Source organism: Penicillium lagena, assembly GCF_028827675.1.
Source record: "Penicillium lagena strain IBT 129212 chromosome Unknown utg000001l_segment0_segment0, whole genome shotgun sequence".
NCBI classification, from domain to species: domain Eukaryota; kingdom Fungi; phylum Ascomycota; class Eurotiomycetes; order Eurotiales; family Aspergillaceae; genus Penicillium; species Penicillium lagena.
The window spans coordinates 3,326,358-3,347,332 of NW_026623222.1; the positions used below are offsets into that span (position 1 = coordinate 3,326,358).

The 20,975-nt window shown below is 54.0% G+C and overlaps 7 protein-coding genes across 7 annotated transcripts; 4 read left to right on the plus strand and 3 right to left on the minus strand.

Moving 5' to 3' along the window:
- Positions 1-1,462: 1,462 nt before the first annotated feature.
- Positions 1,463-3,093, plus strand: N7510_001451 (uncharacterized protein; the record flags this gene model as incomplete). Its single annotated transcript, XM_056973378.1, has 2 exons — positions 1,463-1,704; positions 1,761-3,093. 2 exons carry the CDS (start codon positions 1,463-1,465, stop codon positions 3,091-3,093), a joined length of 1,575 nt encoding a protein of 524 aa, XP_056838495.1.
- A 440-nt stretch (positions 3,094-3,533) lies between these two features.
- On the plus strand, positions 3,534-6,458 carry N7510_001452 (DEAD/DEAH box helicase; the record flags this gene model as incomplete). The annotated part of the gene is made up of 2 exons (XM_056973379.1): positions 3,534-3,784; positions 3,842-6,458. The coding sequence occupies 2 exons, from the start codon at positions 3,534-3,536 to the stop codon at positions 6,456-6,458; spliced, it is 2,868 nt and encodes a 955-aa protein (XP_056838496.1).
- A 532-nt stretch (positions 6,459-6,990) lies between these two features.
- On the minus strand, positions 6,991-12,156 carry N7510_001453 (uncharacterized protein; the record flags this gene model as incomplete). The annotated part of the gene is made up of 1 exon (XM_056973380.1): positions 6,991-12,156. The coding sequence occupies one exon, from the start codon at positions 12,154-12,156 to the stop codon at positions 6,991-6,993; it is 5,166 nt and encodes a 1,721-aa protein (XP_056838497.1).
- A 619-nt stretch (positions 12,157-12,775) lies between these two features.
- On the minus strand, positions 12,776-13,605 carry N7510_001454 (EXPERA domain-containing protein; the record flags this gene model as incomplete). The annotated part of the gene is made up of 3 exons (XM_056973381.1): positions 12,776-12,858; positions 12,912-13,310; positions 13,362-13,605. 3 exons carry the CDS (start codon positions 13,603-13,605, stop codon positions 12,776-12,778), a joined length of 726 nt encoding a protein of 241 aa, XP_056838498.1.
- Positions 13,606-14,159: 554 nt separating this feature from the next.
- Positions 14,160-16,360, plus strand: N7510_001455 (uncharacterized protein; the record flags this gene model as incomplete). Its single annotated transcript, XM_056973382.1, has 5 exons — positions 14,160-14,275; positions 14,347-14,517; positions 14,575-14,742; positions 14,803-15,140; positions 15,195-16,360. The coding sequence occupies 5 exons, from the start codon at positions 14,160-14,162 to the stop codon at positions 16,358-16,360; spliced, it is 1,959 nt and encodes a 652-aa protein (XP_056838499.1).
- Positions 16,361-16,956: 596 nt separating this feature from the next.
- On the minus strand, positions 16,957-18,849 carry N7510_001456 (uncharacterized protein; the record flags this gene model as incomplete). The annotated part of the gene is made up of 1 exon (XM_056973383.1): positions 16,957-18,849. One exon carries the CDS (start codon positions 18,847-18,849, stop codon positions 16,957-16,959), a length of 1,893 nt encoding a protein of 630 aa, XP_056838500.1.
- Positions 18,850-19,122: 273 nt separating this feature from the next.
- On the plus strand, positions 19,123-20,827 carry N7510_001457 (misato family protein; the record flags this gene model as incomplete). The annotated part of the gene is made up of 5 exons (XM_056973384.1): positions 19,123-19,194; positions 19,246-19,445; positions 19,498-19,936; positions 19,988-20,505; positions 20,566-20,827. 5 exons carry the CDS (start codon positions 19,123-19,125, stop codon positions 20,825-20,827), a joined length of 1,491 nt encoding a protein of 496 aa, XP_056838501.1.
- Between the last annotated feature and the right edge of the window lie 148 nt (positions 20,828-20,975).

The following is a 20,975-nucleotide window of genomic DNA, read 5'->3' on the forward strand; positions in this document are numbered from 1 at the left end:
GTAGAAGGTAATTCCGATCCTTCCGGCATCAGGAAGGTGTACTAGTGTACATTATTCTGTGCAGTTCAAACTGGAATCTCTTGCAGGCCGAAAGAGGGGCTCCGCTTCCAGGAGAAATGGTTGTATCGGAAACCCCGGAAGATGAGGTCAGGTTGTATTTCTGAAGAACCAAAAAACACAGTTGCTTGGCAGAACGATTTACCCTGGACAATTACTATTTGGGAAAGGTGGAACAAGGAACTAAGTTTTATCCTCGTCTTCGCTGCTCCATCCGGTGTGACGGCCTGTGATATAAGGCACCAACCTCTTGCATGGGGTATAGATCGTGGGGGTCCATCCGTGGGTCGCAGGAGCAATAAAAGCGATGGTTCCCTAGCTGACGTGATTATGTACATAAATAGTGAGGGAATTCAAAGTGGGGTCCATCCTTCACTCTTCTTCCAGAGGACAAAAGTCACTGGTGCCGATGACGATCCGTGCAACGCTGACTGTCCCTGCTCCAAGGCCCGGAAAAGGCAAGGAACTGAAATTTCTTCGGATTCTAGTCCCTACATAGCCCTCAATCTGACATTCGATCTGACTATTGGTGATATCGCCCATTCCCATCTACCAGGTTGGACTCCAGCGTTTGAAGGCCGACTCTTGGGTGGATGTTCTCCGGGCATACATACCCACTGTGCAAGGCTCAGCTTCCCCCGGGTCGTAGATCCGTGGGCCCGATCTTCCACTATTGATTCCTCTTGATTAATTGTGTCCAGGCCGGCAAATATCTCGGGGCTCTAGATCGGAATCGGATCTTGGCGTAGCCTCCTTTATGAGCCGATACTGTCATGTATAGTAAATGATGAATTGTTTACGGCATGTTTACGGCAAGATTTTTATTTCAGGAACGACGACGTGTTGTCAACCATATGACTTTCATTTCTTTCTTCGGGTTTGGCAAATCCCGTGGTCGACCAGGGATGGACCATTGTATAGTAGTTACCTTGTGGACCTCCCCCATGTGCAGTGAACCATCGGAGATATGTGAGATGATAAGAGCCAGCCAAGATTAGCCATGGAAAATTCTGTCTGCTGAAGCTCCCCCTCTGGGTTAAGCGTAGAGGTTATCCCGGCTTAGTCGCCTTCCGGCACATCCAATAACGGTAGCACCGGGGGCCCCACTTGCCACCCAGAACTCTTCACCCGGGCCGGTCATTGGTGGGGAGATAGGGAGAAGCCGATTTAGAGTCGAGGGGTGGAGAGCCAGCCGCTTGGTGAATGAAAGAGATACAACAATAATAATAATGATGTACCTCCCTCCTGTTCAGACGGACTAGATTCTCTCACGCCTCGTGCCCAGTTCCTTCTCTATTCCCATCCCATTCTTTTGTTTCTTCACGCGCTTGGGAAAGAGACCGTCGCCGAGTCATTTGTTTCCCCCTGTACGAGCAGACGGGACTCGTGAGAGATTCCAAACACCATGGCCTCTGTCGAGAATCTCCCCGAGAAGGCCACGGTCGCCGAGACCAATGCTGAGGATCAGCAGCCCCAGCAGGGAGAGTTGATCAACGCCTCAGGCCATCGCCAGGAGCTCGAGCGCAACTTCAGTCTGCTCAGCATCTGTGCCGTCGCCGTCACGACTGGAAACACCTGGATTGCTCAGGGTGGAAGTGTCGTTACTGCGCTGAGCAACGGTGGCTTGGCGGGTTGTATCTATGAATTGTCCGCATATCCCTACCCTCGACACTCTTGACCCTCTTCTAACCCCCCAAAAACAGTATTGCGGTCTCGGTCTGCTACTGGTTAGTCGCCGCATCAATCGCGGAGCTAGCTTCAGGAATGCCCTCGGCCAGTGGTGTCTATCACTGGGCCAGTATCACAGCTGGTAAATATGGCCGCGTGTGTGGCTTTTTCGCCGGCTGGTGGAATTTCCTCGCTTGGGTACTTGGTGCTGCCTCTATGTCCTTGATCATGGCACAGCAGACGGTGTCCATGTACGCGCTGATGCATCCCAATTTCGTTCCCCAGACCTGGAATGTTTTCGTCAGCTTCATTATCTGCACCTGGGTGTGTTGCTGCATTGTCCTGTTCATGAACCGCTTCCTGCCCTACATCGGCAATCTTGGCATGTTCTTCATTCTCGCCGGTGTCTTCATCACTATCATCGTCTGCGCTGTCATGCCACATGTCAATGGTGTGGAATATGCCTCTGACTATAAGATTTGGCAAAAGTGGACCAACAAAACCGGCTACTCGCAGCCGGGCTTTGTCTTCGTCCTCGGTATGCTCAACGGTGCCTACAGTGTTGGGACCCCTGACTGCTCTTCCCACCTTGCGGAAGAGATCCCCAAGCCGAGTCGGAACATTCCCAAAGCCGTCCTGGCTCAGATGGGTGTCGGGTTCGTCACAGGTATCTTGTACATGATTGCCGTGTTCTATTCCATCCAGGACCTCGACAAAGTTCGCCACAGCCCGCTTAACTTCCCTCTCGCTGAGATTTATCGCCAGGCGACTGGGTCTCGCGGCGGTGCTCTGGGTCTGTTGATCGTTGCCTTCCTGCCCACGCTCATCACTTGCACAGGCTGCTACATCACTGCCGGCCGGACACTGTGGACAATTTCCCGTGATCGTGCCACCCCTTTTCCCAACTGGCTCAGCCATATCAACCCCCGGATGCAGAACCCCTTCAATGCCACCCTAGTCTGTGGCTGTCTGGTTACCATCCTGGCCTGCATCTATCTCGGCTCTACCACCGCTTTCAGCGCCTTTGTCGGTTGCTTCGTCCAACTGTCCAGTCTCTCCTACTTCATGGCCATCTTTCCGCACATCCTCACCCGGCGCTCGTCGTTTGTGCCAGGTTATTTCTTTATGAATCAAATCATCGGCTATGTCATCAATGCCCTGGCATGTGTCTACATCCTCGCATTCGTCGTCATTTTCTGCTTCCCATATGCCCTGCCTGCGGAAGCTGGCTCAATGAACTATGCCAGTTTGATGACTGGCGGTCTGTCCATCTTTGTTGCTGTCTGGTGGTTCATCCGCCAGGGCAGCTATGAGGGCCCAAAGAATATTCCTCTGACCGACAAGGCCTTGATGGAGGATGCTCAGTGAATCTGTGGCGCTGCTGAGTGATTCGATCTTGCATATACCATTGTTTATCTATATTTTGTCTGCCTTTTTCTCATGATCAATGCACGACTCTCGGATGTATTTTCTTCATGTTATATCTATCCCTTGATTTATATCTTTAATTTTATGGCTGCTTGGGTTCTGTGCTTCACTGCCTGTGGAAGAAGCATAATCATCATTCCTTGACTTTTTCATTATAAAATGCCTCCTCACTGTAGTCGACGCGAACTGAATCGAACCCCAGAGGCAGCAGAATTAGTTGAAGGTCGGATGCTATCTGAACGGAAAAAATATTCCAAAATCACAATGCCATACAGGTCCTCTATAGATGTTCTTTAGTCATTGTCTATAACACGTGACCACGCGTCGCGCCTTCCTCGACGAAACACGCTGCCTGTTCTGACCTGAAAGACCCACGCACCATGGTCTTCAAGCCCTTCAAGCCTCCTTTGATCAGGACTGCAACTGAGACCAGCGATCACGAGCCTCTCACTAAAAAGCCGCGCCTGCACAAGGAGGATGCCGCCGAGGCAGTCAGTCAGCGTGCAAAGCCCGCGCCGGGACCACGAAAACCGCTACTGCAAGTGAAGAACGTTGGGAAGGACGGAACAGATTCTACGGATGTTGCATCGAGGCATGGCGCACCTGGCGAGAGATACTTTAATGTCCTGTGGTATGTCCATACTGTTTGACACTCAATGGGCCGAAAATCTGACCGTGGCTTTATTAGGCGCAAACCGAGTGTGAAAAAGAACAAGACGTGGGATGGAGATGGGATCCTCTCCGCCCGGGGGGGTTATGTCTCTTTGCGGGACGTTGGAGGGAAAGACATGGGACGCGCGATGTATGAGTCGCGTCTTGAACCGGGAACTATGATGTATATCGGTGGAAAGGAGGTCGAGATCAATTCTGAAATCCCCCGCGCAGAGTACCTGTCTGGGAAACTGTTCTTGGACGGCGCCAAAAGCACTCCTGCTCCAACCCCGCCAAAGAGGCAGTCCCTTTTGAAGAAAAGCGAGAGCCGCAATTATTCTCCCATACTCGCTTCATTAAAATCAAGCCAGCCACTCAAGCGGAATGGGTCGACATCAGGAATCAGCAATGCAGCAGCAAATGGAGCGCCATCATTCGCGGCCTACAAGAAACCCCTGCTCAATGATACAGTGACTCCGCAATCCACCGTCAAAGCGGTTCCTCGTCATGATCCCAAGGCGCCCGGTGCCTTGGTTATGCCAAGACTTCAATCAGCTCCCAAGGGAAAACAAGTGGTCGACGTGGTTGTTGATCCTTTACTGTCGAAAAATCTACGAGAACACCAGCGCGAAGGGGTCCGGTTCCTCTACGAGTGCGTCATGGGGATGCGGTCGTTCAACGGCGAAGGCGCCATTCTAGCAGATGACATGGGACTGGGTAAAACGCTGCAAACCATAGCATTGCTGTGGACTCTGCTGAAGCAAAATCCGGTCTACGAGGATCCTCCTGTCATCAAAAAAGCCCTGATCGTCTGTCCGGTCACCCTCATAAACAACTGGCGAAAGGAATTCCGCAAGTGGCTCGGGAATGAGCGCATTGGCGTCTTTGTCTTTGATGACAATAGGAAGCGCCTGACCGACTTTACGAAGGGTCGAGCTTACAACATTATGATCGTTGGGTACGAGAAACTGAGAAGTGTGTACGAAGTCCTCGCCAAAGGCGCTGGCGTCGACATAATCATCGCAGATGAAGGGCACAGACTAAAAACGCTGCAGAACAAGAGCGGTCAGGCTATCCAGTCGCTGAATGCTGCAAAGAGAGTCATCCTCTCTGGCACGCCCATCCAAAATGATCTGAGAGAATTCTTCGCAGCAGTGGAGCTCGTCAACCCAGGGATACTGGGCACATTCAAGGCCTTTATCCGCGAGTTTGAGGCACCAATCGTGCGGAGCAGACAACCAGAGGCCACCGAAAAAGACATTGAAAAGGGCGAGGCGCGCAATGAGGAGCTGAGAGAGCTCACGTCCAAGTTCATACTACGCAGAACAGCAGACGTGCTATCCAAGTATCTGCCGCCGAAGTCGGAATACGTGCTCTTTTGCAAACCAACCCGCACTCAAGCGAATATCTACCAGGCCGTGCTTTCCTCGCCTATCTTTCAGTCTGCCATCGGCAATGCAGAAAGCGCCCTCCAACTCATCACTATTTTGAAGAAGCTCTGTAACAGTCCGTCCTTGCTGACTGCAAAGAACAACAATGGCACGCCTAGCGAAACCATCGCCTCTCTTATTTCATCGCTTCCCCCGGGCATGCTCCGCCACTTCTCCCCATCCGCAAGCGCTAAAATTCGAGTGTTGGACCAGCTACTTGACACACTACGGAATACCACATCCGAAAAGATTGTTCTAGTCTCCAACTACACCTCAACGTTGAACCTTCTCGCCACGCTTCTGACGTCCCTCGGTCTGCCCTTTCTACGTCTAGACGGAAGTACCCCGGCACAGAAGCGTCAGGGCCTGGTCGACGATTTCAACCATCAACCAGCTAGCGCCTGCTTCGCATTCCTGCTGTCAGCCAAAGCAGGCGGCACCGGCCTCAATCTCATCGGCGCGAGCCGTCTCATTCTCTTCGATGTAGACTGGAACCCGGCAACAGACATCCAAGCTATGGCGCGCATCCACCGTGACGGCCAGAAACGTCCCTGCCGAATCTACCGCGTGCTCCTTAAGGGCAGTCTGGAGGAGAAGATCTGGCAGCGGCAGGTGACCAAGCTCGGACTTGCGGACAGCGTCATGGAGCATAAGAATAGCGTGGCTCAATTCTCGACTGCCGAGCTGCGCGATCTCTTTCGGCTAGACCAGGAGAGTGAATGCCAGACGCACGATCTCTTGGGCTGTGACTGCGGCGGCAAAGGCGTGTCTGCGACTTCTTCGGGTGCGGATACACCCAACAACAACTCCGGTATGAGTGAATTGAGTGACCTCTCCGACGACGATGAAGACGACCTAGATCGCCCAGACTTTCCAAACCTCATCAAAGCCTCCGAAGTCGACATGGAAAAACAGGAACGCTCCATCCGCGACAGATCTCACAGCCGCGCCCAGAGATCAGGCCGAGAAAGCAAAAGTAAAAAGAGCGGCCAGCAAAAAGACAAGATGCACCAATTTCTTGCGCAGTACGCACACCTGGATCCATCTCTCCTGGTACACGCTGCCAGCGTCGAAGAAGAAGCAGAGATCGCCGCCGCGGTCGACGATGATGTCCTCCTGTCTCTACTGAAGGATGAGTGCAATTGCGTGGACTATATCTTCAAGAAGACCAGCGGCGCTGAGTTGGATGCCGGTCTTTCTGCGCCAGGGGGTGTGTCCGGATAATAGGAAGTAGTATTGCGTTAACAGCTCGGGTGTTGTCTGGAAAGGGATCGATTTGATATTGTTTAGGATATGGTGCTTGTTATACGGGACTACGTCGTGGTCTATTATAGACCGTTTTGCATTTTAACATTGCTTTGCATTCATCTGGAATATCGGTTACACGTATGGTAACTGCCCAGGTGCTTCCTTAAACTAACATAGAACGAATACGAATGCAAGAGATGACGACTGTCAGACAGCACGCTTTCAGGCGATCACGTTTGGCTACTTGTTCTTCGAAAAGATGCAAATCTAAATGTCTGACAAGTGAAGAAAACAAGGATACATAGTAGAGTCCAAAAAGTCCAATTCGATTCAACCAGAGATTGTCTAAATGTACAAACGAAAGAATGTCGCAAAAGGAGATAGGTAGACGAGATCTACTCCGAACAAAACAAACACCAAATACACACACACGTCCACCCATGCGGAAGATGCTTGCTAGATAGCTGTGAGATATCAACACAGCACACCACAACCAACACTCAATCAATCAATACCGCAACTTCCCCACCAAACCAAAAGTATAGGCCGCCTCCGCCTCACTCTTCATCTGAATCATATAAACGCGCTGCGATCCCGCCGTGACGCCCCCTTTCTTCGCCATGGCGCCTTCATTCTCTTCTCGAACAGAGACAGCAATGCCCGTGCGCGCGACGCGCTCAAACGCACCTTCGGGTAGACAGACGTCCAGCAAGGTCTCTCCGCGAGCCTTGCCGCAGATGAGGATGCGTTTCTCGGGCTCTAAGGGCAGGGGCGAGCGGCGTGGAGAGGTGGCGCCTGAGGCTGGAGGGGAGCTGCCGCTGGCGCTGTCTTGGCTGCTTTCTCTGTCTACTTGGGCAGCCGCGGTGGCGCTGCCATCGCTACGGCTGCTGACGGCTGTGCTGGGGCGAGAGGGTGGCTTCTTGGGCGGGGCGGGCATGATTGTTAGACGGGCTGCGCCCATGTCCCGCCATTTAGAGGCTGACTCGCGGACGTAGACGCGGATCTTGGCGTTGGATAGACCGATTCCATCTGCGCCCTTGATTGCTGCGGCGATGCGGCCGATGCCTGAGCTGGGCGAGGGGTTGGAGCTTGAGTTCGCAGACGAGGAGATGCTGCCTTCGCGGCCGGTGCGGGATGTGACGGTCGAGCGGGAGATGTTGAATGCCTTGCTTCCTGCGCCGAAGCGTTTCAGGGCCGAGAAGGCGCTACTCATCGTGCCGACGCTGCTTTCCGATGCTTCGGCTAGGGAGCGCGGGGAGACAGAGGCACGGTAGCTTCTTCTGCGTCGGGGCCAGCCAAACCAACCTCCCGAGGAGTTTTTGGCTGTCGTTGGTTCAAAGGATGGCAGGGGCTGGTCTTGGAAAGGACCGCGAGCGTTCTGAAGGGCGATGTACGTTGGGTTGTTGATCCGCGCTTGGTTGATGAGACCGTAGAGAGCGTCGCACTCATCCGGCTTACGGGATCGGAACATGATGTTGTTGCTGAATGTGATTCTAGACCGCTCAGTTGGAGGAGAGCGGATGCTGATATCGATGGCAGTTCCGCGGCGGATCGGAACGAGCGGTGTCAATTCAAGGGAAATAAGAGGTCTCGATGACCGGGAAGTCTTGTCCCCTCGGTCAGGGGACATGGCATTGGTGTCAACGCCCATCTTGAAGGCTTCAATGAGACCCGGGCTGACGATGACGTTGCATTCGTCAGGGAACAGAGCCTCCCAAGTACCTTTGTTGGACCAGGCAAAGACAAATGCAATGGCCTTTGATGACTTAGTGGGCTGCAAAGGCACCGTGCGGTAGCCGGCCTGCGATGCTGAGTTGGATGGAGACAGAGAGCTTGTGCCCGTGGTAGATGAAGCAGACACCCTGGGTTTCGGAGGTTCCAGGTAGTCATCCTCCGGGGATGAAGAATCATCGTCCGAATAATCGGAGTCTGTACATGACGAAGAAGAATAGCTGTAGCGCCGCACTGTGGATGTATCCGAGTCGGAGTAGGAGTCGGAAGCCGTAGATGGTTCATACTCATGCTTCAGCGGAGAAGAACCCCGTCTCTTGATATAAGGCCCAGTTGGAGAGAGAACAGGAGGGCTAGCGATTTTACCGGTGGCGGGACTTGGCGAGCGATGGGGCGGCGGAGGTGGAGGCGGAGGCTCATCTTCCTTCTTGGACTTCCGTCGAGACCTTCTCCTCGCTTTTGTTGGGGTTGGAGTCTCTGGGGCACTCGAATCGGGGAGCGACTCAAGTGGCGGATAGTCTTCTTCTTCTTCTTCTTCGGGTTCGAGCGTAGATGGCGACGCCAAGTGGGTTTGGCTGCTGCTACTCCGAATCTTGGGGATCATAGGAAGCTCTGCTGACGGCACTATTGATAAGCGCGGAGACTCTACCTCGGGCGAGTCCTGACGAGGGGTCTTCTGTAGTCGTTTTTCTCTGGGAGACTCGATGTTTCGGGTTGTATCTGGACTGTCACCATAGAACCTGCCCGGCGTGGAAGGAGGCTCGCCCGCCTGTTCAGACACAACAGGCTTTGGAGAGACATTTTCAGAAGACGGACTCTCTCCATAACGAGAATGTCTTTGGGCCTTGGACCGTTTCAGGCCCGAGGACGTCTTGTCCACACTCGAAGTTGTAGAAGGAAGAAGTGGAAGACCAGGACGAGATGGCTTGGTTGACAGCTCTGATCCTCCAGTAGTGTAGTCGGTCTCTCGAGTAGCAGTTGAGTACACCGAGCTTCGTGACTCGGTAACAGCGGAGCTCACAGTGCTGGGTTCAGAATATTGCTCCTTAGGGGTGACAGAACGCCGTTTGCTGATAGCTTTCTCGCCTATGGGGATATCAACGTCGCTTTGGTTGTGCCGTGGAGGAGAGTCATTAGTCGCCGGCCTTCGTGCCCGGTGCTGTTTGGCTCGGCTGATAAAGCTTTGGCTTCGGCATATCGACGGTGGCACGGGGTCTGAGCCTAAGAGCTGGAGCCACTCGAGTCTAATGGATTCGTCGTCGATGCGGAGGGATAGCAGTTCCTGCCAGTATTTCTGTGAATCAGGAGCACTGCGTAGCATCACCACAAGTTCACCCTTCATGTCTCCCTTTCGAGCTGATACGCATCGGAGATCCATCGGTGGGAACAGTAGCCAACGATCAGAATGGTCGATCTCGCAAATAAGCAGGTCTCCACCGGGGCCATTGCCTGAGGAATTGTCTCTGTACAAGAGCTCGCCTCGACAGTCGACTAACTGTCCGGTCGAATGATAAATCGACAGGTTGAAGAAATCTCGAGCCCGAACTCGTCGGTTGGGGTCAATAGTCACACCATGACAGACACCCAGGGTCATCGGGTCTCGTGCTCGGGTGGCATCAATCCGTGCAGCCGATTCATCTTCAAGTCTTGCTCTCTCCTCGCGTGCGCGTTTTCGAGCATCGACGACAAGAGACTGGTAGGCTGCGGCGGTATCCTCTGCTTTCTGTGATGGCTGGAGCATGTTGATCCCTTTGAAGCTCTTCGCAAGGTATTTGAGACGGACCAATGGCCGCTTCAACAAATATGCGACATCCACCTTCTCGCCGTCGCTACCGATCACATCGCCGTTCTCGTCTCGTTCCAGACCTTCATCGATACTTTTGGTCTCCGCGTTCGCGTTCTCGCCTTCTTCGAGAGGAGCAAGGTTCACAATCACATCCTTGAATCCAAGTCTCCACGCTCGGAGGTATTCGCGATAGACTCGCTGGGCGCCTTGAGCCCATGTAAGCAAAGCATCTGCATTGTCCTGTGGGATTCGTTTGTGTAATGTCTTCAGACGCTCAATAGCTACGCCCATATTGACTATGGGTTTTGAGAAATTCATGTCATCCTTGGGGTCCATTGAGGGCTGGAATAGACCGGCTGCGATGGCAGAATCGGAGCGTGAGAGCACACAAGTCAGCAATACGGGGATAACACCACCGACCAGCGTTTTGAGCTCTCGCATGTACTTGGCCTCATCTGCAGCAAGTTCTTGGAGCAAATCAGTTACTGTCGCATTTGCCAGCCGGCTTTTATTGGTGCGAATGCTTCGAGCGGACCGAATGCTGCGGCTTCGGCTTGTCGGCCCTGACAGAACAGACATCAAATCATCATTGGTGGTGAGTCGTCGCTTGAGCTGTGACGAAACCGCGGGCAGGGAGTCGGGGTCAAACTGGTCTTGCTTCTCTGCTTCTTCCTCCATGATCGATCTATTTTTCTCCACGTTGCCAAACCTTTCGGACGAGGGAGCAGCCCCTTCAGTGAGCGTACTTAGGGTTTCAACGGAAGCAATCGTCGAGAGTTGATGGTACCCAGTGCTTGGGAATGGTCTCCTGCGGCCCAGGGGCACAGGTGCATTGTGGCCTGAGACTTCTGATCCGTCCGAGAGAGGTGGTTCTGGCACGTAAGGCGAAGCTTTTCCGTCACTGATCTTATAGCGAGTTGTTTTGTAGTCCTTCTTTCTCGGTGGTGACTTCGGCGACTTTAGGCTTGTTTCTGTGCTTCCTCTCTTGTCATTGGAGGTGACTTCTTTCTCGGATTTCTTGTAGGATTTGTCGCTTTCTGGAGAAATGTCCTTAGCCTTGGAATACCGGCTATGAGAGCTTTTTGGACGAGGTTCGCTATTCAGTGACGATTCGGCATCATAATCTGTCTCGGACAAAGTTTTGGAACGCCTTGACCTGGTGGTCTTTGTGTCCGAGGTGGAAGTAGCGTCGTCGAGGAAAGGGTCAGGTGTCTCGGAGAGCCAAGCTTCGATCTTGGATCCTCGATTTGCAGGTTGAACAGGCCTCGGCTGTTCGGGGTCGGGGTCCGGCCGTCCAAACATCTTTTTGGATTCGTCGATCATGTGCGCGAATATGCCACCTTTGGGTGGTTTTGACAGCCCTCGAGCAGGTTGGGTCACTGCGCCGGATCTTCGTTTCGACAATTCAGAGAAGTCGGCTTCGCTTCGTGCCCATTCCGTGTCCTCCGGTGGAGGCGATTCTCTCCGTGTACCATCAGGAATATCTGAAACGGAAAGCGCAATGATTTTGGAATCACCAGTGCCATAGTCGCTGCCGGCGAAAGAGTCGAGCCTGTTCCGAGAGGTCGAGGATTTCGTTTCACGAACCGGTGACCTAGAGCTTGGCCCAGTGTATCGTCTGGAGCCATAGCGAGGAGGAGGATCTCGATCTTTGTCTCTGTCTTTTTCATCTCTCTTATCCTCTTTCCTCGCGCGTGGGGAGCCCGTCTGATCATTGATGGTGTACTGCGAGATGCGATTTGGGGCAGGCTGGTTACGCGACGGCGTCTGGGTCATTGCCCGGCTCCTCTTCCAGTGTTCATCACTAATGACTCGTTTCCTGGGTGTGCTGTGGCTGCGCTTCCTGGCAACCGGGGACGGCGCGGGCGAGGTCGCGGGCGCGGGTTTGTTGACGGCCTTGTCCACCCGGTCAACATGCACCCTGCCTGGTTTTGGTTTGGCCTTGTTGGTATTGTTTTCCTCATCCTCGCCGCCGCAGGGGTCATCGACGGCGATGACACCACCACCCTGTTGCTGCCAATTTCGGACGCGCGAGCGGACCGAGTTCGTGTCATGGATGCCGAGCGGCTGGCCAATGTCCAATGGCCTCGCGGTCGGCGTGGATTTGGCACTGCCTCCACGGCTGGAGGAGCGGTGCGGTATTGCAGGAGCGGGCATGGATGATCTGCGATGGCGACAGCGGCCAACCTTGTATTTAGCAGGGGCCTTTTCGAGTTGGGGTAGGTTGGTAGGGTGCTGCCGCTAGCTGTTGTTTGTTTTGGGCGAAGAATGTTTACTTACCAGGGCGGCGCCACGGCCGGGGCCTCGTTGGGTCAACAACTGGGACAAGTGGAATAAGAATTGTCGATGTCAAATGCACACGCAGAAGTAAACAATCGATCGTCCGCGGCTGATCGAGTCTGGCGATAAGCCCCTCTGACACTCCGTCGCTGCCGGGGTAACCAGATGGCGCCGATCACGCGCCTAGCCGAGCCTAGATCGCCTGCGGTTCGGCAGATGATGCGGTCACTGGTTCACGAGGGTTAGGGGAGTACAAAGTGAAGAGAGTGACAGAGTGTGGACGGTCAGAGAGGGACCGTCAGCCGCGAAGGAGGGTTACTGTGGTGGTGATGATTATTATTGTCGCCGGTCCCGTTACTGCTAGCGTTCTCATATGGAGGATAAATCTATTTCACGTCTCGTGCTGCTCTCTCTCGCCATCGCAATCGGGGCCAGCCTGTGTCATGCCTGTCCTAATTCTGTCCTGCTCCACAACGGGGCCGCGGTGATGGCGGAACTACTGGGCTTTCCGTTCTTCTGCCGACTCCTCGTTTCGCTTCAGAGCAGCCGAGATGGTCGTGATGCTGTCGTAAAGATAGTCTGCGGCCTCGGTCAGCAGCGTCTACATCAGAATAACCAAAATAAAAACATACAAGCCGGCACCACAATCCAGATGAAGTTCATGAAAAAGTAATACAGCCAGAAGTAATACCGTTCCGGACGGCAGTAAGGCCGGCCCTTGGCATAGTCGTCCACCAGGCTCGTCGCATAGTATAGCGTATCGCCGTAGAGGTGGCTCATGCACACTAGCAGCTGGACAGGGTGGCGCAGAGAGTGTCGAGCTGCGGTCAGGGACGCCACGGCGAAGCACAGCGGGCCCCAGAGGAGCACCGTCATGGTCTCCATGCAGAGGACGAGCGTGTCCGATGTCATGTACCGCGAATCGGACAGCGCGTATTCTTTCCACAGCTGCCCGAACAGGTCCTGGGCTGAGGCCATATGGGCGTGGTGGATCATGAAATAGCCTTCGAAGAAACAGTGCAGACTCCCGGCTGAGCTTGTTTGTCAGTCTTATCCCAACTCCGGTGCCTCGAGGTACATACAGAGCACGAACCACAAGATGGCGATCCGGTCAGCCATCCGCAGTGTCGGTCGCACATAGCTGATCAATGCAAATGTCGTGCTGAGGAGGATCAAACATGCTCCGCCGGCGGAGATGAGTAGCTCGAGGACGGGGGTTGTGTTGGGTGCATAGCCCTCAATGGCAGCGTCCAGGGGGTAGTAGGGGTGGGATGGTGAAGTCTCCTGCAGTGTTGCATCGGGGAAGAGGTGCGAATACCATGGCATGTCTGTGACAGCAAGGAATGGCAGTTTGGTGCTATAATAGGGGCAACGACGATGTTTGAAGTGATGTTTACTTGGCTTGTTCCTGGAGGCGGAAGATCGCCGGGCGGACCCGTTCTCAACAGAGCCAATGGAACCACAGAGCACTCTGAGGAGAATATTAAGTGTCAAACGATCATGAAATTTAAATGGGTGTTAGCTTTGGTATCTGACGGTTCGAGTGCCAGTGGTTTTGGTGAGTGGCGTCCGCCGGATATATATTCTGGGCTACAGCAGAGGTATAGATCTGCCCGTCTCCCTACCAAACTCCCAACCAATAATTATTTCGATTGTGGTTTCTGATATCATCTACGTGGGTACTGAGGGCGTCTCCTTCTCGATTGAATACTCACTATCACATCTACTGGACATGGAATGACATCACCGATGTGGTTACTCTCAGTGCCTCAGGCACCAACTCACCGGCCAGGTCCTCCCGACTTCACCCCTCCTGGTCCGCGCTCGTCCAGCTTCTGCTCGCTAAATGGATCTTTGCTGCTCCGTGCCTGCCCATTGTGATGGCCTCCGGATCTACCAGGAAGCCCGACGCCCTTGACATCTCGCGCTCGTCGACCATGGAGTCGCCCCCGGGCATTGCGGCCTTGTTCGTCATCCGTTTCGACATTCGCACCGGGTAAGCTATCCCTCGCCCGTTCGCGCCAACTCGAACCCCTTAGAGCGTTGACTGACGCGTCGTGTCTCTAGCTATGTGGTTTCGTGGAAGCGCACTGTACCCGGAGGTGAGCAATCGATTGATCTAGCCGAGTTTGTCTCTCATTCCGACGCGCGAACTGACTTCGGGATAGTTGAGGTGGAAGGGGTGGTCGAATACAAGTCGCTTCCTTCTGGCCTGCACAATGTGACCGAGGATCTAGTGTATGTTCTCTGCTTCGTGCTATTTGGCCCTGCTAACTCGACGCTCTACCAATCTAGCTATTTCGTCCATGAGCAGTATGCCGGGATCAGCGCGTTCCTCAACCAGCCTGCCGAAGAGGCGGAGCGCAATGCAAATATGTTCGCCATCGGCGTGCTCGTGCCTCTTAGCTCGGGTAGACTGGGGAAGAGCTGGAGACATGCCCCGAGACTCAAGGAACTGACGCTGTTCGTACCCTCCTGGCCTTGCCCGTGAACCTCGTAGCTGATACTCAGGTTGATGGACAGGAAATACGCCGCGGATATGTCCGATGAGCAGCCGCTGTGTGATTACTGGGACGCCTTCCAGGTCGGAGGAGCCGACACCACTGACTCCCCTGTCGAGTCCCCCCTCAGCCTCCGCTTTCCTCATGGCGAGCGGCCGGACAATCGCAACCGCGCCTTCAGCGATGCCATGTTGTTGGGAACTTTCCGGCCGGCCCTGACGCCTTTCCACCCTGCCTCGTCGCTCCCTGATTTTATCGACAGCTGCGGTCCCTTGATCTTCCCCCTGTACAGAGCGGCCTTGTTGCGCAAACGCATTCTCTTCATTGCCGAAGCCCCCGTGCACACTTCTTGCAACTATGGTATGTTTCTTCGTCCATGTGCTTGTGAGCAACCACTAAACAGTTGGCATCTAGTATATGATTTGTCTTTGTTAGCCTCTTTGCCGAACTCCCTTCTTCAATTCCTCCCGTCCGAGCGTATCCCGAGTCTCCGACCTCGCCCGCTCTTCAACGTCGGCATCCACGATATTCCCTATCTTGCTACCCTCGACCCATCTCAAGCTCGACTAGACCCCGAAACGGACCCGAGCTGGATCGCCTGCTCGACAGACAGTGTCCTGAGCCTGAAACCCGACCTCTATGACGCGCTCGTGACCCTGCCTCCGCCCTACTCCCGCCATGCGGCAGAACGCACCTTTCCCAAAATCGCACTGATGCACACCCCCGGCTCGAAGCCTAATACCACCCAAACCGTTCACTTGAAAGCAACGCAGCGCGACGCCCGGCGCTACTACATGCTGCGCAGAGGTCTCCGCAAATTTTCACAAGACCGGGCAGCGTCCGAATCGGACGACGATTCCGACTCCGACTCAACCTACTCCTCCAGCCCCGTCGTCGAGCCGCTCTCCTGGACCCGCCTCGCCTACACCTCGTTCATCTGGTGGGCCTCCGCAGGCGAGAACCGCGACGGCCTCTCCCAAGAAGAGGAGGAACACCAGATCGAGCAAGACAGTCGCCTCCTGGCAAGCGTGGAGAGCCTCGCCTTCACCCCGACCAACAGCATCGGTCGCCGCGGCGCTACAAACTCCGATGACTCGGCGCAGCAACCGCCCGAAGTGGCTCTGGTAGCTTACTTCCGTCGCCTGACGACCCAGATCTTCGTCACGCTCGCCGACGCCATTGCACGAAACGATAGTGGCGACGGACAAGATAACCCAGAGGTCACCAATGAGACACCATCCTACTTCGACGACCCCGCCGGCGGCAACGACACAGACCTCTCCCTATCCATGTCCCGCCAGTCCCTGCCCACAGACGACGGCAACACGCCTCTCCTCCGCCAGCGCTCAAGCGCCCACCACCACTCCTCCCAGAATGATGTTCGATCGACCCGTGCCGCCGACGCCGACTCCGCAGCGGACCCCGTCACGATCACCATTGCCGACATGGCGGAGATGGGTCTTGATGTATGGAGTGCAACAGACCGCATCTTTGCTGAGGAGCTTGTTTCGCTCTGGTGGGGACGCCCCGCGCGGGTGGATAGTGCGCGCATCAGATGTTGTGGTATTTCTATCTTGTAGAGCTGATTTCTGAATTTCTTGTTGGAGATTTCTGCATCTTGCTGTAGCTACATACCCACCCTTTCACTTTCATCTGCTTGTGCTCTCTTGTTCATGCCTAGCCATATCATACATTCCATGGCAACCTACATTTGATCCCTATCTTGAGGTGCAGCATTACAGAGTGCTTACAACTGCGAGCAATGACCCAGAAAGCTTGAATATTCCAAGGAATTAAAACTATAGACAAGGAATAGAAACCAAATTCAGAACAGTTATGTATGCGACATAGACAGGTAAAGCACTGTTGACGCCATTCCTCAACGAAAGACTAAAACAAGGCTCAAACGAGAATAAAGAAAGCCAGTTGTTTCCGAGCGCGATGCAAGCGGGAAAAAAGCACAATGAAGCCGCGGCCAAGGACGAAGATGCAAAAGAAAGACAGTAATGTAATAGACGTGATGCACCGTATGCCCTGAACGCCGAGAAAGGAAGGGGGGTATTTATAGAGATGATAAGAAACCGACGAACCAATCCAAACGAAACGAAACCGACTGTATGTATCTGGCCAACCCAATAACTATGCAAGTACGACAACCCGAAACGGATCAAATAAATCACCGGCGGAACATGCGAACGGGGGCGCTCAAGTCCCGGCGCTCACCCAGGTCGTTCTCGCTTTTAGCGACAGGCCGTGTGGTGTTGGGGACGCGCCGGGGACCTCTGCCTGGGGTCGTCATGCTGGAGCCGGATGAGCTGCCTGATCGGCCAGTTGCTTCGTTCGCACTCACGGATCGCTTCATACTGCGGGCTCGGCCCCGCCGTGCCCTGATTTGGGCTAGGGCATCTTCTCGGTTGATGGGTGTGTCGGAGATGGCAGAGTGAGGTTCAGGTTCTGCTCGTAACGGGACTCTTCGCGTCGACGAGTTGTGTTGGTAGTTTTCTCGCTCAGCAGGGCGTCGCGTAGGTCGATATTCTGTGAATTTTGGGGGTTCGTGGCTCTCCTCAGCTGTAATATCTGGAGTGGTGTGAGACGTTCCGATGGGCTCACCCGAGGGTGTGAATGAGTCAAAAGGAGCAGCACTAGAAGATGCAGATGGCTGCTCATGAGCACCGGCATGAAATCCAGCTAGCTCGGGTGTTGCGAAAGAATCCCGTGGCGTGGGTCTCGCACTGTCTCGAAGGGGCGAAGGGAAGGTGCGGAAGGTCCCAGTTTCTGGCGAGAAGGTCACCAAGGGCTCTGCAGGTGCCTGCATCTTCTCTGGTGGATCTGCTGGCTCAGACTTGACAATGGACTCCGGTTGAGGGCGAGGTGGAGAGATAGGGTTGGCATGCCTGACAGGAATGGACTCAGCGCTCTTGCGTTCGGCGCTGCATCGTGCGGCCTCTTCCAGTTGGGGCTTTTGATATTTCTCAAAAAATTCGGCGTCGTAAATGTAGGGGCGACCCTGGCTTTCCGCAATGCGGCATGAGCACCGTTCAAATTGGCACTCGATATTGAGGAAATGAATCATTTCTTCCGCTTCAACTCTGCGGTGCTTCTCATACTTCAGTTCTTCCTTAAGATCATCCAGTTCATCTTGATACTGGTTCGATGGCGCGGAATCTGTGTCCGCGACAACCTCTTTTTCGACGGGCGATGCGCAGTCTGACAGGCGTTGTCTCTTGGGTGGTGTGTTTTCAGCGATATCTTCTTGTTCCCTCTCGGGAACAGGAGATCTGATAGAATCGGCAGCAGCTCTCTTTGGCCGGCGCGGGGTGGTCAAGAAGGCTAGGTCGCCTTCTGCCAGTGATATCCGACCGACATCCTCTTTCCGCATCTCGTGTGCTCGGATTTCCAGCGTACTCGAACGATGATCTGTCTCGACGGAGCGTAGCTTTTCTTTGAGCATTTGGAGTTCTTCCGTGAGGCCGGCGAGGGCATAGGCACGTTCGAATGCTTCCTGCTTCGCCTGATCCTTTGCCTCTCTCTCAGCACTGACCTCATCTTTCAAGGCCTTGACTTCTGATTTCGAGTGCTTGAATTCTTCTTGCACCTTCACCAAGGTCGATCCCGCACGGAAGGCCTCTTTCCGCGCCTTTCGAATTTCCTTCTCGAAGATGGAGCGTTCATGTGCTTGGCGTTCTTTTGTTCCGTGTAATTCCTCTAGCAAAGACTCGAGACGCTCGCTGATGCGGCGCTCTCGGGATTGCGCTTCGGAAAGTTGTTCGGATACCGAGGCAAGAGCAGACTCGGCCTCTTCGCGGCCTAGCACGGCCCTCTGCAGGGCAGCATTGTCGGCGGCTGATAATCGGTTTGTGGAAACAGGGCTACCCTGTCGCGAGAGATTGTTCAGAAAAGCGACCTTGGCCTGAACCTCAGATACACCCTTGGTGTTTTTGTGGTGCAAGGATAGGAGGTCTGTGGGTAGTGATGGGGAGACCGGCAGGCCTTGTTGATTCATGCGTTCCGGGGAGACCGGATGGAGGACTTTGGACGGGCTGAGGAAAGGACGAGTGGGGGACTCCATCGCGGGTGTCGTTGGTGTCGGGGGTTGATATATCCAGGCGACAGAGGATTATCAACGGGTCATGGGCAGGCGAGGAGCATGACAGGGGATGGATGAGAGGAAATCACCGTTTGTGGAGTCGCGCGAGTGACGATGTTTGTTGCCCAAGCGGGCAGGTCAGCTGATCGTTGCCCTGGACAACAGATTAGTCAGTCTTCATGTCAGGTGACTATCTCACTATCTGACTGGTCTGTGCGGCATCGAAGATACTGATCGGTTCACCATCTTCCACAAATGCACGAGATTGTCTCGTTGCAGTTTGGCCAGCGGGCCAACTATCTGGCCACTCATTTCTGGAACCTGCAGGTAGTGCTTTCTGGTGCGACCGGTGGTATTTGGTCTGATAATCATTCGTAGGAATCATATTTTACGTACAACGAAGAAGAGCCACCCGTGGACCATGATGTCCATTTTCGGCCGGGCGTTGGTGCTGATAGCTCCGAGACGTACACTCCACGCACAGTGATCTATGATCTGAAGGGTGGTTTTGGCACTCTTCGCAAGTATAATGCGCTTTACGAACTGACCGAAGACTCGACGGCCGCTCCGAGCTTATGGTAGGCGCCTTCACTAGTATCATTTACAAGACGTTTAACATCTCTCTATCAGGGATGGACAAGAGGTAGTTCACAAACAGCCTCGGATCCCGCAGAGTGACTACCAAAAGAGTTTAGACGCAGGGACACCAGCACCGCGGCTGACTTCGGAGACGGTGCGCTACTGGTCAGACTACAACCGAGTGTTCTATCATCCCAAATCAATCGTGCAGATGAACGAGTATGAATTGAATTCCCAGATCATGCCGTTTGAGGACTGGGAGGCTGGCGAAGAACTTTTCAACGAGCTCGACAAGGAACACGACTTGCTAGACCGCGATCTCCGGCCCTTTGTTGAGGAGTGCGACCAGCTGCGAGTTCTACAATTATTCCTCGGGTCAGATGACGCTTGGGGTGGATTTGCGGCTCGATATGTGGACAGATTGAGAGACGAGTATGGGAAAACGAGCCTTTGGTCTTGGGCAATTGAGGACGGCACCAGGGTTCAGCGGGTAAGTGGTACGTCATGTTATGCAGGGACATGTATACTGATTTCCATTCAGCATCGTCAGATCAAAAAGGACGTCAACAAGGCCAGGTCGCTCTACTCCATATCGCCCCAGTGTAACCTTTACGTCCCTATCATGGACCTACCATCCAAGCTTCCGGGATATCTTCATGTTGATCGTCACTCAGAGTGGCAGACGTCAGCGTTGATCAGTTCGGCTCTTGAGACAGTGACCCTGCCCTCGAGGCTACGGCCCTACCAGCATTTCGAGGCCTCGCTTGCCGGGGATGACGCAACCCACAATATTTTTGAACTGCAGTCGACTATTGTTCAAGATGCCGGCGACCACCGACCACTCAACGAGGATGGATCATCCGAAGTCGAAACACAGTTTGATATCGACTTTACGTATGGTGGCGAGGACAGCAAGACACCCCACATCTTCAATCAGATTCAAGTGACCCGTGGGAGGGAGCCTAGTAGTCAGACTGCCTCGATAGATGCACCGGCATCAGGGGACGTTGGCCATCTGCGCAAACTCCGACTGTACCATTCAAAACCGATGCTTCACAGGTGGGTGGTTTGCTGACTGACCGGTGTGATGAGGACCAGTCGACTAACATTTTGCTGCAGTTATCGGACGCCACTTCATTTCCCGCGACTCGATAGTTTCCCCCATGACATGTTCCCTACACCGAAGACCGGTTCTGGCGTGGAGATTTTTGCGGCGCTGACCACTTCGTCGCGAACCGCTGACAGAATCAAGGCCATTGAGGCGACCGCCGCACGGATGGTGTCGGTGGATGAGCGCGAGGCGCTGGTTAATGGATTGGGCGAGATTCGAGAAACCTATCAAACCGGGTGGAGTAGTGGCTCTGACGAGGAAGATGACTAGATTGCTGTCTTGAACCGCTGTGGCTGCCAAGCTGGCGAGATTCTGACTATTGTATTATGGCCGTTGTCGAGCCATCTCCCGTTACTATTATTGTTTCTCTCCAAGAATAGATCTCTCCACATTCCCGGACTCAGGGAAATTAGGAGCC